The sequence below is a fragment of the Melospiza melodia genome, unplaced genomic scaffold (genome assembly GCF_035770615.1).
Source record: "Melospiza melodia melodia isolate bMelMel2 unplaced genomic scaffold, bMelMel2.pri scaffold_48, whole genome shotgun sequence".
NCBI classification, from domain to species: domain Eukaryota; kingdom Metazoa; phylum Chordata; class Aves; order Passeriformes; family Passerellidae; genus Melospiza; species Melospiza melodia.
The window spans coordinates 1,615,823-1,637,247 of NW_026948796.1; the positions used below are offsets into that span (position 1 = coordinate 1,615,823).

Genomic DNA, 21,425 nt, shown 5'->3' on the forward strand with positions numbered 1-21,425 from the left:
GGCTTCCTGTGCTTTACTGCATACTGTAAACAGGAGTACACAGTTTTGATTGTCTTTGCTCTAGAATTAATAAAGATAAGTTGGAAGTGCTGCTAGAGTTTGTAATTTCAAACTTGAAGCAACTGCAAAAAGTAGAGAAGCTTTCTGTGCAGCTTTTCAGTGAATCTGAAGTCTCCTTCCTCTTCACTCACTTTCAGCATATCTGTTGATTTTCCTTTGCTGTCATCTTTTAAGGTTCATCACTTGTCTATCCATCTGTAACAAAACCCTGTAAACCCAATGCAAATTTACCATCCTTTGTATTTTTCCTCTTCTGGAAAAGCTGAGGCTCCTGTCATCTAGACTTTGATTCCCATCTTGGCTCTGGCTAAGAACAGAACAAATGGAATTTATTACCTGCTAGTAAGACCTGCTATCAAAGGTCACAGTTAGAGCTAAGCATGGTGCTTCTCTCCCTCTTTTGAATACACATCTTTGTGTCTAGGCCTGGGGATTTCCAGCTCCTGGAAGCTACTGCCAAGGACAAAAGTCTTGCTCTTGCTGGTTTGCATATGGATTTTTTGGTAGGATTTTGATCTACACCTACAGTGACCTACAGGAACTGGATCTTTGACACAAAGTGCCTTCAAGCAACATTTCAAAGCATAGTGGACAATGAAGTCCAGATACTAATGAGTTGTGGTTTGTTTGAACTCTGTGTAACATATGGTACAATAGCCCAAAAGATGTTATTTTTGAGTGTTTCAGTTGTTTAAAACTTAGTCTTATTCTTGTCAACAGTTTTCTTTCCTCCCTTCAGAAATCTACATGCCCAGGTACTAATTTCTTTCTCAGTTTGCTGACAAGTTACCTGTCAGACAATACTTGTTTCTTGACCCAGAGATGGGACAACTGTCACCATTAGGCCAGACGTGACATACACATGTGATCAGGGTCCAAGAAGAAAAATATTTTTTTATTCTGCGTGTTGTCCAGCTTATACACTCTTAACCAAACGTGATCTTCAGTCCACCGCTGGCCTTGGCTCGCAGGTGGCCACCAAGTGAGTGTCCTGGGAGGGCATCTTGGAGTGGGCACGGCTGGTAAGTGAGCAGAGCCAGTGGGAGGAGCCAGTGCGGCGTGCCGGGAGGGGCTGAAGTGAGGCCTGGCAGGGCGGCAGCCAGAACGCTGTGAGGGCAGCGAGCGTGGAGTGAGCAGGGGCTGAGCAGTGCCCCAGGCCGGGCCATGGTGAGCTGCGGCGGGGCCCAGCAGGGGCTGCTTGAGGTGTGGCGCAGCATCAGCCCCACTGACGGCATTGCGGTCCCCCCGCAGCGCAAGGGCGCCCTGGTGCCCCTGGAGCCAGCACTGCTGTGGAAGGTGTCATGGCCTGGCTTCCACAGCGTCATGCAGCTCCTGGACTGGTTCGAGGTGCCCGATGGCTTCACACTGCTCATGGAGCGTCCGCAGCGCTGTCAGGACCTCTGGTACTTCCTGCATGAGCAGCGGTTCCTGACAGAGCCCGTGGCACAGGGGCTGCTCTGCCAGGTGCTGGAAGCCGTGCGGCGTTGCAGCAGCAGGGGTGCCCTGCACCACCACATCAAGGCCAAGAACGTCCTCGTCAACCTGGCCACAGGCAAGGCAAAGCTCATCGACTTCGGGTGCGGCACAATCCTCCAGGACACGTTCTACACCAGGATGTCAGGTAAGTCCAAAGCCGGGGCCCAGCAGGGCAGCAAAGTTTCCCCCTTGGCTGGCAGAGGGGGAAGAGGGAGGGAAGAAAGGAGGGAGGGAAGGAGGGAGAATCCTTCTTCAGCCAGCTACAGCCAAGTTGCTTTTTGGCAGGGCAGGGACTGGCTGTTGTGGAATGGGAGCTGGCTGGGAGGGAGGGAGCAGCATGGGCCTGATGAGCTGCGCCTGTGTTCTATAGGAACACCGGAGTACAGCCCACCAGAGTGGATCCTCTTTGGCTGCTACCATGGCCTGCCAGCCACCATCTGGTCCCTGGGCATCCTGCTCTATGAGCTGGTCTGCAGGTACCTTCCTTTCCACACCAACGAGGACATTGTCTGGGGCCAGCTCTTCTTCCTGCCCTGGGTGTCTCAAGGTGGGGATGTGCCTTCAAGGCATGAGGGGAAGAACAGGATTGGGAGGGGCAGCTGGCGCATAAGCATCCTGCTCTTGCAGCTGGTGAGGAGGTAGATCTCCTGGGCTCAGCTGGAGGAGGTGGCACCTGTGCCTCTGTGCTGGTGTCCTCCGCAAGAGAGGATTGATAGGAAGATTTTGGCTGTAGCTCTGAGCACTCCTGGTGGCCTGGGCATTGTGGAATGTGGGAGAGCATGGACAGGAGCCTTGTCCCGCTGAGCGGCGGTTTCTGGTTTCTCTCCGCAGAGTGCCAGCACTTCATCAGGTGGTGTTTATGAATGGAGCCCACAGACAGGCCATCACTGGAGGACCTTTTTGAGCATTCTTGGCTGCAGGAGCCCAGCCTGGCCCAGGAGACAGCAGAGATGCATTCCTGTGCACAGTAGGATCCAGGAGCCAGCAAGTAGCACCGGTACGCATCTTGTGGCGCTGGAAGAAAACTCTGGAGCGTGTCCATGCGACTGCGGCATGGAGGAGAGAGCGCAGCCAAGGAGATGCTTCCGCTGGTCCCCGTGAGCTGTGAGGGAGCGGCTCCATGCTGCCCGTCCCATTGGAGAAGTGGTGGCAGTGCAGTGAAGATGCCACGGCACCACAGCTCAATGGCATCGTGATGTCCCTGCAAGCCGGGGCACAGCTGGCATGTTCTTCTGGAGCACAACCCCTTCCTGAGGGGGGAACACCCCCTCAGGAAGCTGGCTGGCTACCCCAGGATGTCGGCTCTGGCCTGGGCTGAGGGAAGGTGGGTGATGCTTTTGCCATTCATCTGCTCTGGCTACCCCAGGATGCCGGCCCTGGCCTGGGCTGAGAGAAGGTGGGTGATGCTTTTGCCATTCATCTGCTCTGGCAGGAATTTGAACTTTAGACAATCACATGCCGTTATGTGGTTTCTCATCAGTTGTATAGATTGGAGAAGTCACTGTGTTCCAGAACTGTGCATAGAGGGTGAGTTTTGGGAGGGAAACGGGAGCTGCCCACAGGATCCAGGTGCTGCCATCAGGATCCAAGTGCTGCCCTCAGAATCTAAGAGCTGCCCTCAGTTTCCAGGCACTGCCCACACGATCGAAAAGCTGCCCTCAGGATCTGGGTGCTGCCTGGTTGATCTGGGCACTGCCCTCAGGATCCTGGTGACGCCTATGGGATCCAGGCACGGCCCACACGACCCAGGCTCTGCCCACAGCATCCAGGAGCAGCCCGCAGGATCCAAACTCGGCCCAGACGATCCGGGCAATGCAGTCAGGATCCAGACTCTGCCCACAGGATCCAGGCTCTGACCACAGGATCCCGACGCCGCCCTCAGGACGCCATCCCACCGCCACGGCCCTCAGGGCAGGAGGCGGGAACGGAGGGGCCTGAGGAGAGTGTGGGCAGCAGCAGGGCTTGTTTTCATTTATCCTTGTTTCTTAATGTCCAGGGAAAATAAACATCCATATTTTTCCTTGTAGACCAAACCCAGGGGGCTGGAAGCTCTCGGTGGGCAGGGGGCAGGGGCAGCACTGGGGGCTGTCCTGACAACACTAGATGGTGAGGAGGCGGCCTGGGAAGCAAGCAGCCCCAAAGAGCTGTCCCAGGGGGAACAGGACCCCGACCAGAGCTGCAGAGGCGGAGAAGTGAGGCCCCATGTGAAGCCAGGCGAGGCCGGGGTAGAGCACAGCAACGTTCCCCCATGTACAGCCTCAGGCCAAGCCTCAGCTCTGCCCAGCAGAGCCTCTCACAGCTGGGCAGAGGACTCCAGTCGTGAAACAATTCTTTTTCTCTTGCCCCCCAGCCCCTCCACAAGCCAGGTGGACGCTCGCAGGCAGTGGGCAATGGCAGCAGCAAAGATCCTCCTGGCAGGGCTGCCCAGCGAGGAGGGGGACAGCTCAGAGGATGTCCAGGGCGGCAGCAGCAGCAGCGGGGATGAGAGCGCCTATATGTCCTGTGAGGAGGAACCAGAACCTCTAAGGCACAGGACACTTAGAGCTTACTCCCCAAACCAGAGATCAAGCAGCTGCCAAAGGGGATGCCGGGATGAGCGAGGAGCTGTCAGACGAGCAGGGCAGCAGGGCCATCACTATCCGCACCATCTGGGTGAACCCCCGCTACCCACAGCTCCTGGGGCAGCCCAACACGCCGCGGGAAGAAGAGGCGTGTGGGGACCTGCCCAGCACATCTTGAGCCCTGGCTGCTCCCAGGCACGCCACAGGCCAAGGCCCAGCCCTGCCCAGCAGAGCCCCTCACAGCGGGGCAGAGGCCTTGACTCCAGGCCTGGTTCCAGAGCGCTGCCCCCACAGCCCCTCCCCAAGCCTGCTGGAAGCTCCCACTAGTCTAGGGTTAGGATTAGGTTTAGGTTTAGGCTTAGGGTTAGCATTAGGTTTGGGCTTAGTTTTAGTGTTAGGCATAGTGTTATTTTTCATGTTCGAGTAATGCTTAGTTGTTAGGGTTAGTGTTCGGGTTAGCCTCTTTAGGGACAGAAGCTGAGGCACGCCTGTCACTGTCACCACCCGAGGAGGGCTCTGGCTCCAAGGGACCCAGGACTGTCTGGAGTGTACGCAGTGCTGTCTGCAGCGTGGCCAGAAGACACCTGAGCTGGAGCACCGAGGAAGAGGTGAGTGCCTCACGCTCCTTCCCATGTCTGCCCATGTTCATACCAGGAACATGAGGATAATAAACAGGAGTGTTAATAAAGTTGTTTCTTTATGTGAAATACAAGGTAGCAATTTGTAATGCTCCCTGCCATTAGGGTGAAGGCCATCTAATGCCTTCTCTTCCTCTTTCATTAATAAATGACACATCAAAGTTCACTCTAGGAAGTGAAAGAAGCCAGGGGATTATGTTAAGAATTCTAAAGGCTTGGAGTAGAGGTGAGAAAAGTCCTAGGAAGAAGAAGAAATCTCTTAGGAAAGTTCTTAGGAGGCCATTTTTTTTTTGATAGATGGTATTATGCCCTTTGTCAGGAAGGTGTTCCTCTGGAATATGTTCCTTAGTCCTTTGAGTTGTAGCTTTTGCTAAGTTAGAAGTGGTTTGATGGTTGCTTTTGTTGAAATAAAAGGACAGAATGAGTATATGGAAGTACTAGTTATTTTCATTGCCCTGTAGTCATTGATTTGGGGGAAAATCCTGGAGCCCAAAGCCTTTTGGTCCCCAGGATGGTGCAGTGTGTGTGATGTGGGCAGAGGAGAAAAGCGCTGCCTGGTCTGGGAGGGATGAGAGGACACCCTTGTACCTTGCAGCACAAGGCATTTGTTGGATGCAGGACCCTATCCTTTTGTGTCCATTTTTCTCTTTTTGGCACCTTCCTTTCCAGACTGGGGAATGCGCAACTTTGGGATCATCTATCTTCATGTTCTGAAGCATCTCAAATGAGCACATGGTCACCTAATGATGAGTTCTCCAGGACTTCAATGCAGGTAGCAATGAGATTCCAAGTCAGAGATGAAATTTCATGACAGTCCTTTCACTGGGCCAAAAGGGATGAACAACCTGAATTTTGGATCACTGAAATGGAGTGCAGAGGCCCTGAGACTCTTGTATTTTGGCAAAAAACAGGAATATTCCCTAGAAAACGCTGTGTTCTTTGAGGGAATCTGCATTAAACTTCCCCAGAACTGCAAGGCTGTCCAAGCCACTAAACAAGGCAAATAGTTCTGCATTTCAAAGTCACAGTCCTTCAATATCATCTGAACAGAGAGGGCACTTTTTATGTGAGGGCAAAAATCTGTCAGCTTCTTGAGGAACTTTAGGCAACTCCCAACCTTGATTCTCCAGGACTGAGCACAGCCAACTAGACCTGGCAGATAAAGGGCAGATGTGTGCTTGTACCTGCGCTCCTTGATTGCTATTCTTATGTTGGGTAGCATTACTGGAGGATGCTGGCAACAGTTTCACCTCTGGCAGGGCCATAAGGATGTGCTGAGGCTCAAGTTTTTAAAAACACACATCAGGTCCTGTGCTTGGGGGTACTTCCCCTGCATGTAGGGAGCAGTGTGCTCATCCTGGGGAAGTAAACATGTATCCCTTATGTCCTACTTCCCTTCACCCTTTCTTCTGACGGGAAGTGTGAGGAACTGTAGGGAAACATTCCCTCAGGAAGCGGACAGGAACCGCCCCAGGGCTGTGGATGATGTTGGCCCTGGCCTGGGCTGAGGGAAGGCGGATGATGCTTTTACCATTCATCTACTCTGGCAGAAATTTGAACTTTAGATAATCACATGCCCTTATGTGGTTTCTCACCAGTTGTATAGATTGGAGAAGTCACTGTGTTCCAGAACTGTGGATAATGGGTCTGCTTGGGAGGGAGACAGGCGCTCCCCACACGATCTGGGTGCTCCCCATATTGTCTGGGTGCTCCCCCCACAATCCAGGTGCTCCCCTCAGGATCCGAGTGCTGCCCTCAGGATCTGAGTGCTGCCCTCAGGACCCGAGTGCTGTCTTCAGGATCCAGGCACTGCTCACACAATCCGGGAGCTGTCCTCAGGATCAAGGTGCGGCCTGGTCAAACTGGGCACTGCCCTCAGGATGCAGATGATACCCATAGGATCCAGGAGTTGCCCACACGATCGACGCTCCCCACAGGATCCAGCACCTGCCCTCAGGATCCAAGCACTGCCGGGACAATTCAGGCAATGCCCTCAGGATCCCAGCGCTGCCCACAGGATCCAGGAGCCGCCCACACGATCTAGGAGCCGCCCACACGATCCCGGCGCCACCCTCAGAACGCCATTCCCCCCCCCCCCCGCCCCCCACCGCCAAGGCCCTCAGGGCAGGAGGCGGGAACGGAGGGGCCTGAGGAGAGTGCGCGTGGCGGCAGGGCTTGGTTTCATTTGTCTTTATTTCTTAATATCCAGGGGATACAATCATCCATATTTTTCCTTCTAATCCAAGCCCAGGGAGTCCAGCCTGGAGAAACAAGCTTGTAACAGAAAGCACATTCTGTCAGTGTCCTGCAGGAAGGCAAGATTGGGAGCAGGAATTTGCACACTGGGCTTTGCCTCAAAGCCCTGCACCTGCAGCTGTGCCCAGAAAAGCAGCAGACAGGGAGATCATATATTCAGAAGCATTCAAAGACTGACTCCTTTAGCCCGTGCCGCTCTTTAAGTCAAGCTTACTGCATCAGTTCATATCACGACAAAACTGAGCCTCAGGGGATACTGACCAGAATCACATCTAACCCCAGCTACAGCCCAGACATCACAGCAATTCAGAGCAGCATTTGTGCAGATTGTACCTTCCATGAGATGAACCAAATGTGGTATTCTTAGAGAAAGATACAACAAGGCAAAGGCAGACTTGAAAGGGTTTGCAGTGTAGGACTTCCAATCACATTAGGAAGGAAATCTTTTGAATTCAACTAAAGCCAAAGAGACACTGAAGCAGTCCAGACCATCATGCGTCTTTGGTCTCTTTTGTTTCAAAATTCTGTTCCAATAGCTCATGAGCAGATTCTTTTCTTTTACCTCATGAAACTTGTGAGCTGTCTTGTGTATTACTCTGTGTGATAAAGTGAGAAACATGGACCCTTTGTACTCCTTGTCTGTGCCCAGAGCCCTTGGAGACACTTGGGACCCCCCCCCCGCCCCGCCCCAGACCGTGTTCCCCTTTGTGACGTGAGGCTTGCGTGTGCCCAGAGCCCATTGTGACGTTTGGGGCCGCGCCCTGACCAGGACAGTATAAAAAGGGGCAAAGAGTGCGGGGGTGCCATTCCCAGGAGAGCAGCTCCATCAGGAGCCAGCATCTTCCCGGGGGACGGCAGTGTCGGAGCGACTCCGAGATGTCCACGGACAAGGAGACGAGCACCGACGCGAAGCCCAAGCAGAAGTGGCTGTGTTTCGCCGGAGGCAGGGGGTGAGGGATGAGGCAGCACCTCTGGAGGCCGAGGAGCAGCGTGACTCCTGTGCCAGCCCTGGCGCGCAGGCGGCGGCAGCAGAGAGCCGGGCAGTGGCCGCGCACAGCCGCAGGGCCCACGGCCGGGCTCTGCTGCGCTCGCTGCGCCGTGGCTTCCGTGCCATCCTCGGCAGGGTGGCGGCTGTGCTCCGGCGACGCAGCTGGCAGCCGGGGACGCAGCGGCACGGGGATCAGGGCATGGAGGCAGTGGCGGCAGCGACAGCCCCCGCAGCAGGGGGACAGAGGCGGGCGGCTTCCCCGCACGGCCCCAGCTGCCCCACCACAGCCTCGCCCACCCCGCTGGAAGCTCTCGGTGGGCAGGGGGCAGGGGCAGCACTGGGGGCTGTCCTGACAACACCAGATGGTGAGGAGGAGGCCTGGGAAGCGAGCAGCCCCAAAGAGCTGTCCCAGGGGGAACAGAACCCCGACCAGAGCTGCAGAGGCGGAGAAGTGAGGACCTCTGTGAGGCCAGGCGAGGCCGGGGTAGAGCGCAGCAACGTTCCCCCATGCACAGCCTCAGGCCAAGCCTCAGCTCTGCCCAGCAGAGCCTCTCACAGCTGGGCAGAGGACTCCAGTCGTGAAACAATTCTTTTTCTCTTGCCCCCCAGCCCCTCCACAAGCCAGGTGGACGCTCGCAGGCAGTGGGCAATGGCAGCAGCAAAGATCCTCCTGGCAGGGCTGCCCAGCAAGGAGGGGGACAGCTCAGAGGATGTCCAGGGCGGCAGCAGCAGCAGCAGGGAGGAGAGCGCCTATGTGTCCTGTGAGGAGGAACCAGAACCTCTAAGGCACAGGACACTTAGAGCTTACTCCCCAAACCAGAGATCAAGCAGCTGCCAAAGGGGATGCCGGGATGAGCGAGGAGCTGTCAGACGAGCAGGGCAGCAGGGCCATCACTATCCGCACCATCTGGGTGAACCCCCGCTACCCACAGCTCCTGGGGCAGCCCAACACGCCGCGGGAAGAAGAGGCGTGTGGGGACCTGCCCAGCACATCTCGAGCCCTGGCTGCTCCCAGGCACGCCACAGGCCAAGGCCCAGCCCTGCCCAGCAGAGCCCCCCACAGCAGGGCAGAGGCCTTGACTCCAGGCCTGGTTCCAGAGCGCTGCCCCCACAGCCCCTCCCCAAGCCTGCTGGAAGCTCCCACTAGTCTAGGGTTAGGATTAGGTTTAGGTTTAGGCTTAGGGTTAGCATTAGGTTTGGGCTTAGTTTTAGTGTTAGGCATAGTGTTATTTTTCATGTTCGAGTAATGCTTAGTTGTTAGGGTTAGTGTTCGGGTTAGCCTCTTTAGGGACAGAAGCTGAGGCACGCCTGTCACTGTCACCACCCGAGGAGGGCTCTGGCTCCAAGGGACCCAGGACTGTCTGGAGTGTACGCAGTGCTGTCTGCAGCGTGGCCAGAAGACTCTAAAGAAATTCCACTCTCATTTCTACGTTTTAGAAATTAATAATGCTCCCTGCTACAATAATGCTCCCTGCTACAAATAAAGGTAACAGGATGATGACTATCTCATGCCATCTATTCCTGTTTAATAATGAAATACACTTTGGGTTTCAACATAGGAAGTCATATTAAAAAGTCAAGGGATTTATATTAAAAATCTTAAAGGCTTGAACTAGAGGTAACCTCTTTTAATGAAATTTGTTAGGAAGTCCTTTTTGATTTTGATAGATAATATTCATCACTAGTCTGGAATATGTTCCTTAGTCTGTTGAGTTGTAGCTTTTGCTAAGTTAGAATTGTTTTGATGGATTTTTGTTTAAATAAAAGGACAGAATTAATGAATCTGAAGTGGTTTTTATTTTCATTGCCCTGTAGTCATTGATTTGGGGGGAAATCCTGGATCCCAAAGCCTTTTGATCCCCAGGATGGTGCAGTGTGTGTTATGTGGACAGAGGAGAAAGGCGCTGCCTGGGCTGGGAGGGATGAGGGGACACCAAGCCCTTGTGCCTTGCAACAGAAGGCATTTGTTGGATGCAGGACCCCATTCTGGCGTCCCCAGTTCTCCTCCTAGAGTGCTGCCTTGGTGCCGAGATCATTTTGGAGGATCTCTGAGGGAAGGAGTGCTTTTCTGGCTTTGTAAATGGGAGCTCCTGAGCCACCAGCAGAAACAGATCTGAGAGCTGGCACAGCCCCAGCACCTCTGTAATTCATAACATCTGCACTGTGTTTCCTGGTTGTTCTGTAAGAGCAGGAGAAGCGATAACATAGTGCAGAAAATAAAAATCTATGCTTTCAAATGAACATTTTAGCTCTGAGAAGAAGGAGAAAGGAGGTCAGATCTAAGCATGAATTGATGTGAGCAAGGACAAACAACACCTCTTTGCAGAAACAGTTGCCAGCTGCTCTGCTCCTCAAACCTGATATCCCCTCCTGCTCAAAAATCCAGGTCCCTGCAGGAATGGCCCTGGGAGTGCAGGAGCCCCAGAGGTCTCCTGCCCTCTTGCAGGTGAGGAGCCTGGGAAGCTTAAAGAGCCTCAAATGCATACAACCAAAATCCCAAAGCCTCCCGTTCCACCAGCCAGATGAGCACTGCAAAACACACAGCCCACACAAACACAGAGCACACTGGATGAGGGAACTACAGAGTCATTTCAAAAATATTTGTACCCCTCACTCTCCTCTCTGCAGAGCCCCTTTCCAAAGTAGAGGAGCATTGACTGCTTTTCCAGCAATCATCTGCTTTCAGAGCCCAGGAACAATTGGCAAAAACGGCTTCTTTCAGGTACTTTAGAGATGAGGCAATTAAAAAAGAATTAAACTGTCATTTCTAACTTGCAGCACAAGAGGGATGTGCAGTTGTGAAATAATTCAGAGCTGCTGCTGGCAAAATACTCTTTTCACCTATCTGCTGCAAGGAATAAACGGGCAAGAAGAAGTTTTGGCTTTTTTTCCCCCTTTCTTTCATGTAGTTAGTTTCTAGTTATTGATGCATCCCCAAATGCCAGAAGCCAGAGGTTTTCCAAACCCCTGGAGAGAGAGATTTAGTGCTTGGTACCTGGTTTTTCCAGCCTCACTTGGTGACCAACAACGTTTTGCCAGCAAGACTTCCCTGCTCAAGTGATTCCCATGAAGGGCTCAGAGGTTCCTTTACTGGTTTATTGCATTGGCTTGAAAGGTCTTTCCTAGCACCTGATTCCAGTTTGGGGACAGAGCAGAGGAAGGGCTTTTTCCTCTTGTGCTTTGGTGGCTCAGACCTTTACAAGGGCTCTGCTGCCAGCACTGCCCCCTGCACTTTGGGAGGATATTCCACATTGCTCATTGTTTCTTGTGCATTTCTTATTCTGCCCTTCGCATGGTCAAAACCTGCTGAAGAGCCAAGCCCCAGTCTCTGACCATCTGGCCACACAGTGCTATTGAAGGCATGTGGATATTTCTATGACAGATAATATAGAAATGTGCTTCTAATAATTGTGCTTTTATTGTTACAGTATTGTAGCTGCCAAGGATGGGGGAACCCAGCTGTATTTTTCACTCTTGCAGTGATCACTGTGTGATCATTACAGGATGCTGTGTCACAGTCTGCAAACAGAGAAGGAAATTATGTAGGTAAACCTGGGAATATTATTTGTGTTTACATGAGCCCCCCTGTGCTGTAGCTATTTTAGAGCTGCTATTACATCTCAATTGACTAAATTGGAGATAAATACTCTCTTATCTAGTTATGAATGCCATGTACAGTCTAAAAGACTGTACCAGGTGAAAAACAACCCCAGTCTTCTGAACTTGGTGCCAGTAGCTGAGGCAGTGTGGTGTCAGTGCCCTGCTTTTCCCATATAATACATATTGGGTTTTTTTTTGAGGGTGGTGAAATGCTGGCACAGGTTGTCCAGAGAGCATGCCTCATCCCTGGAAACCAGAAACCACAGAAGTCACTGAGCCATTCCCTAAGAATCCCTTGCAGCCAACAGGATGTGTGCAGGAAGCTTGAAGAGAAACAAAATTAATCACTGCTCCTGCTCTCAGGTGGAAAGCACTGGAACAACAATTCCAATAGATCCCTTAATGAGAAAAGGAATTTATTGCTCTCATGATTTCTTCAAGCAGATAAACAAGAAAGCCATTACATGAACTTCAGTAGCACATTGAGCACACTCTGGAAAACAACATTCCCCCAGAGCAGCGGCGGTTCAGCAGCACATCCTACAAGGAATTTACAAGTGGGCTGCACTCTGGTGCAGAGACCTGTATTAGCTGGTTCAAGGGCTTGCTCCCATTCCAGGCCTGCTCTTTGAAGATGGCTCTAACCTTGCACAGGCCCATAGCAATTTTACTGCTCAAAGCATCTGACATCTGAAATCATCCAAAAAAGGACATCATTCTGTGGAGAGTTTAGTTCAGGCATGGCTTGAAGAAAAAGGCCATGAAGCCATGAAATTGAGAGAAAAGTAACAGGTAGCTGTGAAGCAGTTCCCAGCCTGACTTCTATAAACAATTAGACTCTTTCAGGCATCATTGTATAAACAATAAAGTTCTCAGGCAGTCTTCTCATAACAAGTGTAACACTCTCTCTGGGAAAAGATGGCACCCTGAGAACAGATGTGGAAGTTTTGGGAACCGTTCGTATCACAGTGAGAACACTGGTTTTGTTTTGTGTAAACAATCAACGGTGTAGTAAAACAAAAGGTGTGGTTAGAGTTTTCTCTGTTAGCCTATCATAAACCTGTATTTCAGAATATGCATGAAGTTCGTTAACACTATTATTTAAGCTGACTGATCGATCAATAAATTGAGTTTGATGCATCACAGGATGGTCGTTCTCCCCTCACTTCAACACCATTCTCCTTTCCACTTCCAGATTGTTATCCTAGCAAAAAAAAAAAAAAAAAAAAGGAAAAAAAGCTCTTTGTCTGCTGTTCTGTTGGTGAGAGCTCAGCCCCTGCTCGGTTTCAGTCTGGAAGGAGGAAAAGTGCAGTGGGAGCTCCTTGTTCCAACAGAAACTCCACAAGGTCAGAGGCAGACGGAGCCTCACTTGGAATAAAAGCTGCCTCCTTCAGAGATAGCAGTGCCCTTTGCTGGGGTTAACTGACAAATGATGGATTGCTTGGTGCTCCCTGTTTACATGGGAGATTCCTGCTTCAGAGAAGACAAGCAGTGGAAGAGGAAGAAGATGGTGTGCAGGGGGGCACAGATTGTACAGCAGCAGCTTTTCCTTTCTTCAAAGTGCTGTATCCACACTTCTCAATCACAGACATATTTACCATCAACACCTTTGGTAGCAAAAGTTAACAAATTTACCATCAACATCTTTGTTAACAAAGTAAGAGAACAGTACCAATTGCCAAGGATTGTCTGGTGATTCCAGGTCAGTGAGGGCCTGGAATCTTCAGGGCTGGAGCTTTCTACCTTCTTAGTTTTGAGAACAATTTTCTGTGATGGAAATGAATTCAGCAGAAGTGATATAGGGAAACAACAGGAAAATTAGCAAAAATCAAAGAGTATTCCTATGTTCCATTGTTGACAAATACCATGCAGTGATCAAATCAGGATCCTCTGCCTAGCTCAGGGCTCCAGCCCTGTGTCCTCCAGCTCATGTCCAAGGGCTTCCTGTAAAGCCCCGGCAATGGTGGCTCTGTGAACATAGTGCCAAAGGAATTGTGTCTTCCTCACAGATCTGCCTCACGGATCCAAATGAGCTAACAGATATTCTGGCCCCTCTGGCTGAAGAAAAATGACTTCTGCTGAAAGCAGACCCTTCAAGCCCTCCCTAATGCTGCAGAGCAGGTCTATCTGCCCAATGTCAGCTACACGTCATGACTGGCTGTGTCTGTTTTAGGCTATCACCCACTCTGACTGACACTGTGAGAGGGTCAGGGTGTGGGAGAGATTTCCAAACCTTTATGTGAATAATGTGAAGTACAGAAGTGCTGATCTCTGTGTTAAATTAAGCTCCACGGGGTTTCCTGTACCTTGCACAGGAGTTGTGGAAGTTTTTTTGAGGCAAGTTCTACACACTTTTCCCAGAAATCATCATGCATTTTAATTACTTCTTTCACACATCCAAGCACTTTATATGCAAGTCAACCTTCCAGGCAAGTGTCTTTTAAATAACTTTTTAGTTAAGCCTGGTACTTTTCATTTCACCAACCATTTACTCTTCCCATATAACAGACCTCTGATCAAAATACTTCCACCATTATGCCAGAGGTACAAATTCCACTGACTGCTAGCAGTAAAAAGCAGAATAACTGGATGTTCCCAATTACCATAACTGCCTAAGCAGAACTGTCACACAACATAAAGGTGTGCATAAGTGGTGCAGTTTAAATGGATATTAAACCACTCTACAGCAGGAGCATCCCCATACCCAAAGGAAAAGCAGGATGATGAACAGGGGAGACTGGAGCTGGTAACTTTAAAATGGGGATTAGAAAATGAGTGTGGAAACTTAATGCATGATAGTCTCTGGAACAGCTTTGTCACTTTGCTGTCTGCCTTCTCTCCAGGTCACTTCAGATGGTGCTGAACAGCGCGGTCCCCATAGAGCATCACTGGTGACCTCCCTCTGCAGATCACTCATCCACAGCCAGCCAGGATTCTTTTCATGCAAAGATCTTTCCTCTCTGAGAGGCTGCACAGCCTTCAGATAAGACTGAGCTGTTGCTAAGGGGCCCCATCAAAGGCCTTTGCAAACCTAAAACCGAACTGGAGCTTCCTGCAGAGGGAAGTTTGGAGAATTCTCACTAAGGGCCCAGCCATCCCAGAATTACAAACACACACAGACCATCCATCCCTCGGGGGCAGGAGGCACATCGGTCCCCTTATCTGGAGATTTCTTTGAGGAATGAAGTGAAAACGATCCATTAGTGACACCAATTAGTCTCCCGTGTATAATCAAGCTAAAGTTTTGCTGTGAACAGTGGTAGATCTTGAGCTGAGCCAAGAACCTGACATCAAACTCAACAGGACCCACTGTGTGACACCTGCTCAGCTGCTGCACAGGTGGGAGGTGCTGAGCTGCAAATGTACCTTTTTAATTCTATGAAATATGGAAACAAACAGCACAATCAGTACTTTATATTAAATAACCTGGTAATAAATGCAAAGGTACATTACCTCGGAGCTTTACCTTCATTCTGCTGCATAACCTTCCACTGAAAAGGCAGAAAGCTCTAGAAAAAAAAATCAATGAAATATTGCAGCTGGTAGGGAAAAAGGAAGCAAAGAAGCAAAACCTTCTGATGTGGAAAAGAAATTCAGGCTGCAACTTCAGGACAAACTGGATACTTCTACCACAGTGGTTAACAGAAGATGTAAAGTCATTATTAAGTTTCAAAGTTAAAGTCCCGTTGCTGACACTGAGGCATTACACATCTCTTGGCAGTTACAGCCTTGGAGGATTCGTCAACACCTGCCCAAGTCTGCCAGGCTAGTTCCTAAGGAAATTTTTCTTCACTAACCATTTGAATCTAAATCAAAGTGAAGAGTCTAACAGACACATTGGGCAGTATTTGGACACACTACAGGACTTGCTTTTGTGTTAGGAAGCTTCCCTATGTGTCAAAATATTTAAATGAAGAAGGTTCCTGTGCAATGAGTAGCAAAAGTGGATCAATAAGTCAGAGATCGATGCTCATCAATCAGGATGTGTGCTCGTCTCCCCTTACTTTCCTCAGCTCTGTACTGGGAGGGACTGGGACAGAGTGGCTTTGTACTGGGATATACTGGGAGGGACTGGGGGGAGTCACTGGGATGGACTGGGATTAACTGGGACAAACTGGGACCGACTGGGATGTACTGGGAGCACTGGGATCAACTGGGAGCACTGGCATGAACTGGGATGCAGTGGGAGCACTGGGATTGAACTGGGATGCACTGGGATGGACAGGGTTTGAACTGGGAGCACTGGGATGCACTGGTTTGTACTGGGATGCACTGGGAGCACCGGGGCGCCCCCTGCTGGTGTCCCCTGACGTGGATGGGGCGGGGCCACCCTGGGGACACCTCAGGGACACCTTGGGGCACTCTGGGGACACCTTGGGGACACTTTGGGGTGACCCTGGGGCCACCTTGGGGACACCTCAGGAACTCCTGGGGTCATTTCAGGGACACCTCGGGGACACCCTGAGAGCACCCTGGGGAGACCTTGGGGACATCACGGCGGCCATCGTGGGGTCACTTTGGTACCCCCCTGGGAACACTTTGGGGACATCCTGGGGACACCCTGAGAGCAGCCTGGGGACACCTTGGGGACACCTTGGGGACACTTTGGGGACATCTTTGGGACACCTTGGGGACACTCTTGGGACACCTTGGGGACATCTTGGGGACACTTTGGGGACATCTTGGGGTGACCCTGGGGACATCCCTGAGACACCTCGGGGACACTTTGGCGACATCCTGGGGACACTTCGGGGACATTGTGGGGTCACTTTGGGGAGACATGAGGGACACCTTGGGGACATTTTGAGGACACCCTGAGAGCACTTTGGGGACACTTTGGGGACATTTTAAGAACCCCCAGCTCAGGAACACCTTGGGGACACTTTGGGGACACCCTGGGGTCTTTTCAGGAACACTTTAGGGACATCCTGGGGACACCCAGAGAGCACTTTGGGGACACTTTGGAGCCACTTCAGGGACACTTTGGGGTGACCCTGGGGACATCCCTGAGACACCTTGGGGACACCTCAGGAACTCCCTGGGGTCATTTCAGGGACACTTTGGGGACATTGTGGGGACATTCTTGGAACGCCAGACCCTGGGGTCTCTGGGAGCTGTCATGGGGACACCAAGGGGACACATCAGGAGGCCCCTGGGGACACTTTGGGGACACCCTAAGGCCACCTTAGGGACACTTTTGGGGACACTTCAGAGCCGTCACTCTGGGGACACTTTGGGGACACCTTGAGGAGACCTTGGGGATGTTCTGAGAACCCCAGGGGGACACTGTCAGAACCCTCCTGGGGACACTTTGGGGACACCTCAGGATGCCCCGTGGGGACCCCTGGGGGACACTTCAGGGTCACCATCATGGGGACACCCTGAGAGCACTTTGGGGACACCCTGGGGACACCTTGGGGACACTTTGGGGACATTTGAGGGAGATATGGGAGTGACGCTGGGGAAGCTTTGGGGACATCTCAGGGTCACTTCAGGGACACTTTGAGGACACCTGAAGAACTCTTGGGGACACTTTGGGGACATCTCAGTGGCCATCGCAGGGACACCTTGGGGACACCTGAAGGATTCTGTGGGGACACTCTGAGAGCACTTTGGGGACATCTTGGGGACATTTTGGGGACCTGAATGGACCATTATGGACACATCTTTGGGATACCTCAGGACCCCCCTGGGGACCCTTTGTGGCCATTTGGAGATATTTTGGGCACTTTGGGGACATTTTGGGCCATTTTGAGGCGATTTTTGGGCCATTTGGGACATTCTGGGGCCATTTGGGGACATTTTGGGTCCCCCTATTGAGCACAGACTCAGGCCACGCCCCTTTCCCCACACCATTTTATTCCCAACCAATCAGAACCTCCAGAGTGCTTCAAATGGGCGGAGCCACCTCTGCTCACTCCTCCCCCTTCACAGCAGTGGGCGGGGCCTCTTCAGGGGTGGGTGGGGCCTCCTCAGGGGTGGGCGTGGCCTGCAGGGTGTGGGCGGTGGCTCTCCAGTGCTGCAGCCAATGGGAGAAGGGGGCGCAGCCAGGGGGTGTGAACAGGACCCACTGAGCTGGCTGGGCCCACATGGGGAGAGGGGCGGGGTTAGGAAAAGGGGGTGGGTCTTGGGGTGGGAGGAGCCAGGCTCCCATTCCAGGCCTCTCCCCCTCCAGGCCCCACCCCATCCCTCACCATTGGCTGACGAGCTCCTGGAGGCAGGGCCAGTCCCTGATTCGCTGCTCGCAGCCTTCTCCGACCAATCGCAGCTGGGGCAGCAGCTCCGCCACGTCCACAGTGAGGAGGGGCGGGGCCAGCGGCTCTGGCTCCGCCTCCAGGGCAGGCCCCACCCCCTGGCGCAGCGCCCCCTGGCGGAGCTGCTGACGCAAAATGGCCGCCTGGGACAGCAGCGAGCCCTGACGGACACAAGGGGGCGGGCTTAGCCACTCCCCCCAAACCCCGCAGGACACGCCCATAATTGGCAGCACCCTCCCCCACCTTTTCAGCCCCATTTAAGCCCCACCCCAAATCCCTCCCACTCTCTCCAAGCCCCTCCCCCACTCTTTAAGCTCCTCCCCTTTCCCTCCAGCTCCTCCCCCACATTTCAAGCCCCTCCCCCTAAATTTAAGTCCCTCCCCCATCTTTTGGCTCCTCCCCATTCCCCTCCCCCATCCCTTAGCTCTCTAAACCCCTCCCTCCTTGAGGCCCCTCCCCCACTCAAGCCCCTCCCCCACCCTTCCAGCCTCTCCCCTCCCCATCTTTAAGACCCTCCCTCTCTTTAGATGCCATCTGTCTAAACCCCTCCCCCTTTGAGCCCCTTCCCACTCTTAAATCTCCTCCCTCCCCCTCAAGCCCCTCGCCCTCTTTAAGTCCCACCCCTCAAGCCTTTGCCCCACCCTTTAGGCCCCTCCCACTTTAAGACCCTCCCCCACTTTATCCAATCCCCTGGTTTAAGCCCCTCCTCCATTTAAGCCCTCTGGGTTAGGCCCCTCCCCCTGGTATAGGCCCCTCCCTCATTTAAGCCCCTCCCATCCCTCTTTAGGCCCTGCCCCACCCCCTTAGCCCCTCCCCCACCTGTGCCACGCCCATCTCCTGTGCCAGCCCCCGCAGAGGGGGCGTGGCCTGTGCCTGGGGCGGGGCTCCTCTCCCAGTGCTCCCAGTGCCAGCTGCCGGCACCGCAGCCACGCCCCCTCCAGAGGGGGAAGGGCCGAGCCCGGCCCCGCCCGTGCCACACCCACAACCTGCGGCCAATCAGAGACCTCACAAACTGGGATCAAACTGGGAGGGACTGGTAGGGACTGGGAGGGAACTGGGTTATACTGGGAGGGGACTGGAGGGAATTGGGAGATACTGGTTTATACTGGGAGGGATTGGGAGGGAACTGGGTTGTACTGGGAGGGCACTGGGATCAAACTGGGAGTTACTGGGATCTCAGCTGGAGTCAAACTGGGAGCACTGGGAGGAAGTGGGAGTTACTGGGACCACTGGGATCAGAGCTGGAGTCAAACTGGGATGAACTGGGAGTGACTGGGAGGGGACTGGGTTGTACTGGGAGGGACTGGGGGATACTGGGCTATACTGGGAGGGGACTGGCATGGAACTGGGGGAACTGGGAAGGACTGGGAGGGAACTGGGAGGGAAGTGCAGGATACCTGGGATGGACTGGGTTATACTGGGATATACTGGGATGGAACTGGGAGGGTGCTGGGAGAGACTGGGTTATACTGGGAGGGACTGGGATCAAACTGGGAGTTACTGGGAGCACAGGTGAAGTCAAACTGGGAGCACTGGGAGGGACTGGGGGATACTGGGACAGACTGGGAGGGAACTGGGATATACTGGGATCTCAACTGGATTCAAACTGGGAGCATTGGGATGAACTGGGATTGAACTGGGATGGACTGGGAGGGAACTGGGAGTTACTGGGAGCACTGGGAGGGACTGGGAGGGAAATGAGGGATACTGGGATATACTGGGAGGGAACTGGGATCGTACTGGGAGTTACTGGGAGCACTGGGATCAGAGCTGGACTCAAACTGGGAGCACTGGGATGGAACTGGGGGACACTGGTTTATACTGGGAGGGACTGGGATGGACTGGGAGGGAACTGGGATATACTGGGATATACTGGGATGGACTGGGGAGGAACTGGTGGATACTGGGATGGACTGGGGTTACTGTGAACACTGGGAGGGGACTGGGATCAAACTGGGAGTTACTGGGATCTCAGCTGGAGTCAAACTGGGAGCACTGGAATGGACTGGGAGGAACTGGGAGGGAAAGGGAGCACTGGGATCAGAGCTGGAGTCAAACTGGGATGAACTGGGACAGACTGGGAGGGGACTGGGTTATACTGGGAGGGACTGGGAGCATTGAGATCACAGCTAGTGTCAAACTGGGATGAATTCGGAGGGACAGGGAAAGAACTGGGATAAACTGGGATGGACTGGAGGATACTGGGATATACTGGGAGGGGACTGGGGGGCTTAGTGGTCTATACTGGTCCATACTGATCCATACTGGTCCATACTGGTTTGCTCCCCACCTGCTCCTGCAGCGGTTTCAGCGCCGCTCGGCGCCCCCTGGTGGCGGCGCTCAGGAACCGCAGGCGCTGCTGCAAATGGAGCTGGGGAGGGAAACGGCAAAAATCAACAGAATTCACCCAAAAATAAACCCAAAATTCACCCAAAATGAACCTAAAATACACCAAAATGAAACCAAAATTAACCCAAAATGAATCCAAAATCACCTAAATTACCCAAAAATCATCAGAATTCACCCAAAATTCATCTAAAATCCCCCAAAACCATCCAAATTAACACAAATATCAACAAAATTCACCTAAAATTAACAGAAAATGCACAAAAATTGACCCCAAAATCCCCCTGAAATCCCCCCAAATTACCGAAAATTAACCCAAAAATCACCAAAATTTACCCAAAAATACCCCCGAAATCATCCAGATTAACACAAAAAATCACCAAACATCACCCCAAAATCAGCCAAATGTCACCCCAAAATCAGCCAAATTAACCCAAAAATCCACCCAAAATTACTGAAATTAACCCAAAAATCACTGAGATTAACCCAAAAATTTCCCCAAATCACTAAAATTAACCCAGAATCACCCAAATATCCCCCTGAAATCACCTAAATTTATCTCAAAATCACCAAAATTCACCCCAAAATCCCCCCAAAACCACTCAAATTAACCTAAAATCAAAAAAATTAACCCAAAAATCTCCCCAAATCACCCAAATTAACCCAAGAATAACCATTATTAACTCAAAAAAACCCCTGAGATCACCCAAATTAACGCAAAGTTAACCCAAAATACACTAAAATTAACCCAAAAATCCCACAGATCACCCCACAATCACCCAAATTAACCTCAAATCAGCAAAATTAACCCACAATTAGCTCACTATTTACCCCAAGTCACGAAAATTAACCCAAAAATTTCCCTGAAACCACCCAAGTTGACCCCAAATGAGCCAAAATTAACCCTGAAATCCCCCAAATTCACCCAAAAATCACCAAAATTCACCTAAAATACAGCAAAATTAACCCTGAAATCCCCCCAATTAACCGAAAATTAACCCAAAAATCACCCAAATTAACCCAAAAATCACCCAAATTAACCCCAAACACACCAAAGTTCACCCCAAAACCCTCCCAAATCCCCCCACAATCACGCAAATTACCCTCGAATTACCAAAATTTACCTAAAAATCCCCCAAATTAACCCAAAATTAACCCAAGAATCCACCAAAATTAACCCCAAATTGCCAAAATTAACCCAAAATCACCCCCAATCACCAAAATTAACCCAAAAAAATGCAGTCAA

The 21,425-nt window shown here is 51.9% G+C and overlaps 1 protein-coding gene across 1 annotated transcript; it reads left to right on the forward strand.

Moving 5' to 3' along the window:
* Positions 1-1,224: 1,224 nt before the first annotated feature.
* LOC134413691 (serine/threonine-protein kinase pim-1-like) lies at positions 1,225-2,249 on the forward strand. The gene is made up of 3 exons (XM_063147734.1): positions 1,225-1,681; positions 1,907-2,083; positions 2,164-2,249. The coding sequence occupies exons 1-3, from the start codon at positions 1,225-1,227 to the stop codon at positions 2,247-2,249; spliced, it is 720 nt and encodes a 239-aa protein (XP_063003804.1).
* The last annotated feature ends 19,176 nt before the right edge of the window (positions 2,250-21,425 follow it).

Excerpts from the sequence above, each read along its gene's own strand:
- LOC134413691 (XM_063147734.1), top strand. The coding sequence starts at position 1,225 with ATGGTGAGCTGCGGCGGGGCCCAGCAGGGGCTGCTTGAGGTGTGGCGC. Across the intron at positions 1,682-1,906 it reads GTTCTACACCAGGATGTCAG|GAACACCGGAGTACAGCCCA; the intron begins GTAAGTCCAAAG and ends TGTGTTCTATAG. Across the intron at positions 2,084-2,163 it reads CCTGCCCTGGGTGTCTCAAG|CTGGTGAGGAGGTAGATCTC; the intron begins GTGGGGATGTGC and ends CTGCTCTTGCAG.